The sequence below is a fragment of the Opisthocomus hoazin genome, chromosome 2 (assembly GCF_030867145.1).
Source record: "Opisthocomus hoazin isolate bOpiHoa1 chromosome 2, bOpiHoa1.hap1, whole genome shotgun sequence".
Classification (NCBI taxonomy): Eukaryota; Metazoa; Chordata; class Aves; order Opisthocomiformes; family Opisthocomidae; genus Opisthocomus; species Opisthocomus hoazin.
In genome coordinates, this window is record NC_134415.1 from 119,638,711 (window position 1) to 119,647,589 (window position 8,879).

The 8,879-nt window shown below is 39.9% G+C and overlaps 1 protein-coding gene across 3 annotated transcripts in view; it reads right to left on the reverse strand.

Annotated features, from left to right (window-relative positions):
• SMC6 (structural maintenance of chromosomes 6) overlaps positions 1-8,822 on the reverse strand; it is a 38,083-nt gene extending 29,261 nt beyond the window's left edge. For all 3 annotated transcript variants that reach the window (XM_075414872.1, XM_075414873.1, XM_075414874.1), the window contains exons 1-5: positions 8,741-8,822; positions 3,648-3,796; positions 2,134-2,251; positions 1,449-1,554; positions 168-304 (exon numbers count right to left, since the gene is read on the reverse strand). In XM_075414872.1, the coding sequence (XP_075270987.1) occupies positions 168-304; positions 1,449-1,554; positions 2,134-2,251; positions 3,648-3,791 (505 nt within the window). In that variant the 5' untranslated portion in view covers positions 3,792-3,796; positions 8,741-8,822. The remainder of the gene's footprint in view (positions 1-167; positions 305-1,448; positions 1,555-2,133; positions 2,252-3,647; positions 3,797-8,740) is intronic.
• Between the last annotated feature and the right edge of the window lie 57 nt (positions 8,823-8,879).

The window sequence follows — 8,879 nt, forward strand, 5'->3', positions numbered from 1 at the left end:
AACTGCTTTTGACATGCTAAAATATTCTTAGTCTAAGGTAAACACAAAAAAATGGACATCATCATCCTTGAATGAGGAATGAGAAACACCATCCTTTACTAACATCAAGGCATTTAAAGCAATGAAAAGAGCTTCTAAGACTGAGATCAAAACAAACTACCACCAACCAGATTTGCTTTTGAGTCTGTAACTTCTGCTTCCATCCAGATTAATGTGCTGATTCACAATAATAGAGCTACCATACACTTCTGGTTTAAAAGCATCTCTACCTTGGTTTCGCAATGTTATGGAAATATCTGCAGAACTGCAAAATAAAAAAGAGCAACTGAAATTAGTTCCAAATCTTAAAATTAAAAAAAAAAAAAAAAAAATCAGAACATTCTAATTTTTCCACAAAAACTACCATGTACAGGTCACAACTGAAAGTCAGTCATAGTGCCAACCAGAACAAGACATATTTATGCTGTTTGAGCCAAAACAGCATTGGAGACACATGCTGACCTGTCTGCACCTTCTCTGCTTCCAATAAATCATGAGCTAAGAGCAAATAGTTTTAAGGGCAGATTTCCCCCACCTTCCCTTCTGATCTGAGTGTCCCCATCTTTAGGTTGCAGAATCAAGTTGCTTTTTGGTGTTCTCCTGTCGCCAAACTGCATTCTGTAGAAAACAGTTGCTTACCTTCTAGAGCCATCCCTAATCAAAGTAATCTATAACAGAATGCTTAAGGAGTTCTTCTAGAAAAGATGAGATTTCAGTTCTGAATTTATATTCTCTTTCTCAAGCGAATGCTGAAACATGAAGTCATTATACGTCAGGCAGGTACTGCTGACAATTTTCCTCCAGGCACCTCTGACAGGAAAACCTGGGGCTCCGAGTTGCAGATCTACGTAAATTTAAACTTTTAAATGTCTTCTCCTATCTTTTTATTGATTCCCCTAAACATGTTAACCTCACTCTTGCAGCACACATGAATCCACTTCCTGCACGTTTAATAGTCCACCTGTATGTCAAGATCTTTATAGTCTATATTCATTCATGTCACCAGAAAGACAGAAAAAGAATTAACCTCACTGCTCACAGAACATCGATAAGTAGTTTCACATGAATTTTTTCTAATGAACTCAATTCTTCTGCAGAATATTCAAGTACATTGTGGAAGTAATACACAAGACCTGGGCAATACACTGGACATACCACTACGGTAGCTAGTTCAGAGATAATGGTGTACTACTGCTATATTACTGGTAAAATTTCTAGTGTGTTTTCTGTTTGCAGTTTTGCATTTTTTTGTTTAAATATGGTCTCTTCAGTGTTATGTTTTTTATTCCAATCTGGTAGAACCAATCAAAGAACAGACAATTCAAAGGTGAACAGAAAACTGATCACCTAACCTGAACTACAATCACTAAACAACACATTCAATTTTAAAACAAAAAAGTTTTACTTACGTCTCTCCATCTCGTACAAACATTTTTAATGAGGAACCTCTATTAGTTGCAGTGGCTTTTCCACCAAGTCCAACAATTAGAGCAGTTAATACAGAACTTTTCCCACCTGCAATAGAAGCATTGAACTTTTTTAAAAAAGAAGTTCTTGTAACTCTTTATCCAGTTCATCCACATTACAGATTTTTGTTTGACTGCTTACATATTCATGTACTTAAAGTCCAAATTCTGTCCTTATTGAACAAACATAAAATAGCAGTAACTCTAGAAAAACATCCGCCAGTTACAAGGTTCTCTTTAAAAAAAAAAAATAAAATACAAGCTGAGCCAAACTTCTGTTACTTCTATTTAGCAATCTGCATTCAACAAATGCCCTGTCTCAGGAAGAAATCATCTCCTCTTCCTTACAAGCATACAGAAAACATGTACACAAGAAAAGAAATCAAACACACATTACCATTTACATAATTATCTGAAAGGTTTTAAGCTCTCTTTCAAAATTTATGTTTAATTTTTAAAATTCTCTCTCCAAAAGAGGAAAACTTGCATAAATTGTTCCCAAGTCCAAAAGTGAATCTGTCCCCATTCCTAGAACATGGCTGGCAATTCTTTTTCAAATAAAAATTACATCTTCTAAATTACTATCAGAGGTGTTCTTTGACAAACAAATTATGCAATTAATACTTACTTCCATTGTTTCCAACAACAAAATTGAGATTTGATCCAAACTGAAAAGGCCCCAACATGGCATGGCACATGAAGTTCTTCAGCTGGATACTTTCAATTATCCCAACTTCCCCCACAGTCTAATGAATTAACAATTAAAACTGGTGTTATGCATGCACTTTAATGAAATACAGTTTACATATTCTAAATACGATGTGAATGCAGATGACAGTATGATATAAGCCATCAATGTTTACAAGCTACAAGGAAATCAGAAGTGTTTCGTGACACTATGAGAATTTGTTTGCTACAGAGCAGTTACATAATAAAATAAAACAGTTACCAGAGCTGATCACTCACCCATAGAAACTTTCAGTTCTCCTCATAACTAACTCATAATTAATACAACATAAATCATTAAGATCATAGATTCTACAGTTGTCAGAGCAGTAATAAAGAGCATCATAGAAAGACTTTTTTGTTACTTGGATAATACTATTTGTGAGAACTCTTAGCACAGCTTAGAATAAGGGAAATTGAATTAGACCAGGAAGGGGAAAACCAAACTGAAAGTGGGATGGCCCACTGTTCAACTGGTGAAGTATTGTTTTGACAGGAAACTTTAGTTTTAGAGCCAGTGCTTCAGAAAAGCAATGTTTTCTAAGAAAGCAAAGTCCTCAGGAAGAATAAACCACTCTATGATACAGAACAGCTGCTGTTCAACAAAACGAAGAATACCGCTTCTGTGTACCAAAAATCAGCTGTGGTGTCTTACAGAACAGAAGAGACTATTTTAGTTGGAAGGGAGCTGCAACGATCATCTAATCCAAGTGCCTGCCCAACTCAGGGCTGACCAAGTCAAAACATATTATTAAGGGCATTGTCCAAAAGTATCGAACACTGACAGTCTCGGGGCATCAACCACCTCTCTGGGAAGCCTGTCCCAGTGTTTGACCACCCTCTTTGTAAAGAAACACTGTCTAATGTCCAGTCTAAATAAGTAAAACAGTACTTGCAATCTCAGAAATTATTTTTTAAAAATCCTCCAACAAATTAGAATTCTGCTATTACAGAAAACCAGAAAAAAACCCCAGTATTCTGTTTTCAAGTTTCACTTCCATCAAAACACGCATTTCGAACACGAGAATTTTTTTTTTTTTAGACATTTGAAAGTATCAGCTATACAAAACAAACAAGTATTTGGTGCTTCTTTGAGCAAATAATTTTCTTTCTAACTATTTTATCTTCTTTCACTACAAGCATAAAGCAAATACACCATATTTCTATCAAACTAAATCTGTTTCCTTTATTTGGTTATTTGACAACTTCAGTAGTATTCATTCTATAAGACCAGAACACTGTTATTTTACGATCAACTGCTGTAACTAGATGATCCAAAAGAAATAAGGTAAGTATGAACTTCTGCAGCAGTCCTCGTCACAGACATTACATCTTGCTTCTTTTATCAACCAGAGGCACAGAACTTTTTTATATCAACTTAATATCTTCCCCCCCATGACTTTTTAAACAACTTACCGACAGTAAAGAGACATTACTATCAGCCGATGACTGTGAATTTTCTTCTTCATTAGACTCATCGCTATGTTCATCTGCGTATTCTTGTCTCTTCCTCTTATGGGATCCAGGCTTTGAAATACTTTCTTCCTTTCTCTTACCCATGAGGACTGAAAAATGAAAGTAATGAAAGATTGTAGGTTTCAGTCTTCTAGACAAAGACAAAAACATACCTACAGATGATAGCACAGACTGCCCCATTTATTTAGTTTGGTAAAACAAATATTAAGATCATAGCAAACATTGCAACAAACAAATACTTTTTCAGAACCCAAATCTCCGTGAATTTATGCCTAAGTTTACTATGATTCATTTGTATTAGAACAAAAGAAACACAACTTCATTATTTTAAGCAGGCTGAATTTATTTGTTGTTTAACAACAAAATCAACCCTGATTCTGTTTTTCTTGGTAGATTAGACTTTGGGATATTTGCTAGAATTGTTTTTGGTCAGAAACGGAGTTGAAGATTGAGTTGTAAAAAAGTACATAACTATTATAGTATGATCAGCAGCATCAACGCAGGTTTGATTAAAGTGAGCTACACAGCCAAAAAGAAAATGTATTAATTATATGTGGTTGACATACGCCTATAAAATTCACATGCAGAACACATAAAAGTAGAATAAAGGAAAATTTAGATTAACAGCACTGTTCCTGTGCTGTTTCTTGCACACAGCCATCCTGCTGTTGTGAGGCAGTGTAATGTGATCACTGTAAACAAATAAAGTATGCTGTTATTTTACTAATGAAGGATAACAATTCTCTATATAGTGAACATTCATATATCTTTCCTCTACAAATTAATAAATAACGCAGAGACTCATGCACTAATACGACCAGTCAGAAATGAACCTTGCAAAAGTAACAAGGTCTAATAAAGTCACATAAAACTGAAACAACAGGCATAAAAATCAGTCCAAATTTCACATTTTCTGTAACCGTAACCTGAGGGCATGGTTTTTTTCCCCCAAAAAGTATATACTACATTCCTCATACCTAGAGTCCCAAAGTACTACACAAAACATGGAAGTTCACACACTTTTGCCCAAAGTAGAAGCAAGGTGTTGTTTATACAAAGACAATGCACAATCTTTTCATGCGCCAGTAGTGTAATCATCTACTGTTAACTGTCCAAAATACACTAAAAGTGACATCAGCTGCACAGTTTTCTGATGTCAAAAAGTTTCTGAAACGGAGTACATTCTCCTACTCAACCAACTTTTACTACAATTCAATCTAGGGCTCCCTTCTAGGAAAGATGGTAACGAACTTAAACCCTTCTCACCAGTTCCAGCAAAATTCAGAGGCATTAAACGTATTTAACATCCACTGCTATAGAAAGATCACTGCATGACACATGGCCTAAGAGTAGGCTGAATTTATTTATTAAAGTAAATAAATAATAATATTCATTTTCTAAATGAGGTGAGGTGCAGAAAAGGAAAGAATGACCAGCATTAGGGACATTGAATGTCCAAATTTGCTACCGTGTGTCACGGTTTGAGACTGAACTGACTCCGTGGAGACTAAACACACTGGGGGCTTGGACACTAGAACACTTCTAGTCAGAGAAACATTTAACAATAATGAGCGACCGCTTCCCTGTCCCACAGGACAGATGGGACGATCCAGGAGAGAAAGCAGGTAGCGCAGCCTAACAGTTCCTACACGATCTCCTGTCTGCAGGGGAGATGGCAAGGTCCGTGAGCAGGCTGGGTGGATCAGCACAGCTGTTCCAGCTGTGCAATGCACAGCCTCAGGGCCCCACCAGGACCCCCCGTTAAAGCCCTCAGGCCCTCCCAGAGCTTCTCTGTGCATCTTGCTCCACATTCTCACTTTAAGTGTTTTAAGATTAATAACTTCAAGAATCTACAGTGAATTCAACGCAATAAAGCTGACAAACGGTCAGAGAGCTCACATTACCAAGCTTAACGACAACAGTATTTATTATATGAAACACTACAGACATTAAAATTTGTTACATCGTTACAAAGAGCATTCAATTTCTATTCTACTCATTGACTGTTTTATAAAATACAGTGTCTAATAACTCCATCATTAATTTTCTTTGTCACAGCATCTAAACTATAAAGAAAAAAATAATATGCATCTTTTTCCATTAAGTGCAATGAACAAAATTCAAAGTAAATGCAGAAACGCAATAAAATTCCCATCTGACATTACTGCAATAATTTTGTAAGGCAGGTATTTCAGATCAAATACTGAATTATTATTATTATTATGTCCATTTAGTATTTGCAGGCAACACGCCATTTCCATTTTGTTACGTAACTTTAATACCACACACCTAGAAACCAAGGAGTAAATACACTTTATGATTCAGTTGCATATCTTTTGTTATGCTGCTTTCGGTTTTCTACATAAACATGTCTTCAGGCTTAAATTACTCAGACCAGGAAAGAGCTGCTTGTATGCTCTTGGAATTTATCGATCACCCAAATATGAAGACAAGCATTCATTCAATGTGCTGTGCTATTGAAAACTCCCTTTAGAAAGAGGGGAAAACACAAGATTTAAATGTTGCAATTATTAGTGTCCGCACTAAAATCAGGGCTGTGAGTTCCATCACTATAACACTTGGACATTTAAAAAAAACAGAGTGTAAGAGTGGAAAACAGAACAAAATAATGTAGAAGAAAACTCACTCATGTACTCTAAACACGCCAAAGGCAAAGGACATAATAGTCTGCACCCCACCACTCTTGAAGAGCTAGTACTGCAAACAAAACTTAACTGGAACTGACAGCAAACTTTATTGAAGTAGCCTCAGAAACTACTACGACAAGTACCAGCGGATTTAATACCTATACTGAGTATGAAAAAGCTGGAAGGAAAGAGAAACTGACTGCAGCAACAAGGAATCCACTAATAAGACTTCACAAGAAACAAAGCTTTAAAAGCTAAAGGAAGAAATAATCAACATTTAAAAAATAAAAAAAAAAAATTGTTTAAAAAAACCAGAAAATTATACATACATTCATTTCATTCATTCAAATTATACATACATTCAAATTTTATCTTATCTTTAGATTATCTTGACATTTTTTGACAGAAAAAGTTCCTTTTCTTACATTAATTGCTCCCAAAACTCTTGCACCAAGACAACCCTAACCTTCTTCATTAAGTTTTTGACTGAAAAAATAGTTGATTTCAGTCTGAGCGCAACTTACCATGACTTTACCAACAGTTTGGGAATAACTATCCAAGGCAAAGGAAAAGCAGCTGATCTGACTTATCTGAAAATTATTAAAATGTGCAATACTATACTGGAAACAACTAAATTCGCAAAGACATACATTAATACTTTAAGATATGTAGTATATTAACAGGAAGCCAACAATGGACACTATTAATAAATGTTAACAGAAGAGTTGTTTTAACAGACAGGCATCATATTTAAAAACTGAAGTCTAAATTTATGTCTGTATAGCACTACAAAGTAGGCCTGTGTTAATGAAAACTTGTGATGACAGTCAGGAACATCAACAATTCAAACAAGAACCCAACTGTTTTTCAGAAAGACAAAACAAAAGTACTGATACAGAAAAGAAGGTCAACTTTACTATCATGAAATGTAAGAGCATGCAGTTATGAACAAAAACTGGAGCTATGCACTGGGAACAAATAAGGTCAAGACAAAGCCAATTATAAGAACTTCACAGAATCATTAAAAATTATTACAAGTAATTGTCATGCATGTAATGAGAACAGGAAAGAAAAACTCAATCCCCAAGTGTGCTGTATAAAGCTATTAGGACTACTACATGCTATATTAGAAAAGTATTAACCCTGTTAACACCGAAGTATAGGGGAACAGAGGCTGCACCCACTGGAAGCAACACGCACCGATGGCAGCCCATGATCCAACTCAACCAACGGCATCTCTTCCCGCAGTTTCCCTTGCAATGTGGTTCTACAACTTTCTCCCCCATTTCCCTACCTGGATGGTCACAGTCGGCCTCGTCCAGAGCAGACACAACCAACCCACCCCCACCAAAACCCCTCCACTAGCTTCCCGGCAGCCTTCTGCTGGCCTGGTGTCTGCGCAAGACAGCAAGGTACTGCCACCCAGAACATCTACGTTAACCACCCTGCACCCAGGGCAGCTACAACCTGGAGTGCCTTTCGTCCGGTGAGCAAAACAGGGGTAGGGAAACGACACCAGAGCAGAGCTACGGCGGGAGGAATGCAAGATCTGGGAGGAGGCAAAGCCATAGGGCGGAAGAAGCAAAGAGTCGTGGTCTTCTGCTGATGTACAGCACACTACGTTTGTTTAAACGGACACGAAGATAGCAATAAATAAGGTACAAATTAACTCTAGCGGTTTATAACAACGAAGGACAGGAATCTACATTATCTGCTGTGCTCCAAAGCGGCACATTTCGGAGGACTGACGCCAGGGACACAGCGGCGGAGCACCGTATGTTTTTGCGGGCTACCCAAGCCAGACCTCCCGTGTCAGACTACCTGGCTGACACTCACGACTCCCCTCCGCACACGCTCACAGCCAGCGCAGAGGCCTGTACCACCCCGCCCGGGACGGGACGGGCACCCCGCCCGGGACAGGCACCCCGACAAGCAGCATCTCCACCTCCGCTACGGCGGGGCACAGAGCAAAGAGGGGGCAGAACCACACCCCCCCACACCCCGCTCGCACCCCCAAACCCACGGCTACCCCTTGCTGGGTCCAACGCCTCCGCGGCCAGGAAGCCCGGGCGGCAGCCGCTCCCCGGTCCTCACCCGCAGAGCCGGGCACCCGGCGGGAAGCCCCGACGCCGGGCAGAGCAGCCAGGCTGGACGGCGGGTGACAAACGCCCGCTCCGGCCGCTAACGAGGCCCCCGCAAAACCGCCCCGGGCGGGCGGGAGCGGCGCGAAGGGGCGCGGGGCTCCCGGCCCGGCCCGGCCCGGCCCGGCCCGGCCCTGCAACCTCCCTCCCTCCCTCCCTCTCAGCCGTCTCCCGCTCCCAGCCAGCAGAAACGCGCCCAGCCACCGCGACACTGGCCTCCAGGATCCTCCGCCCCTCACCGTACCGCTCCTCAACAACCGCCACCGGCTCCCAGCCCGGGAAGCTCCCGCGCCCGGCGCAGCACCGAGTCGGGGCGGTGCGGCCGCCCGTTGCGACGGAAGAACGGCCGCGGCGCCTGCGCGCTCCCGCCCCCCGCGCTGAGG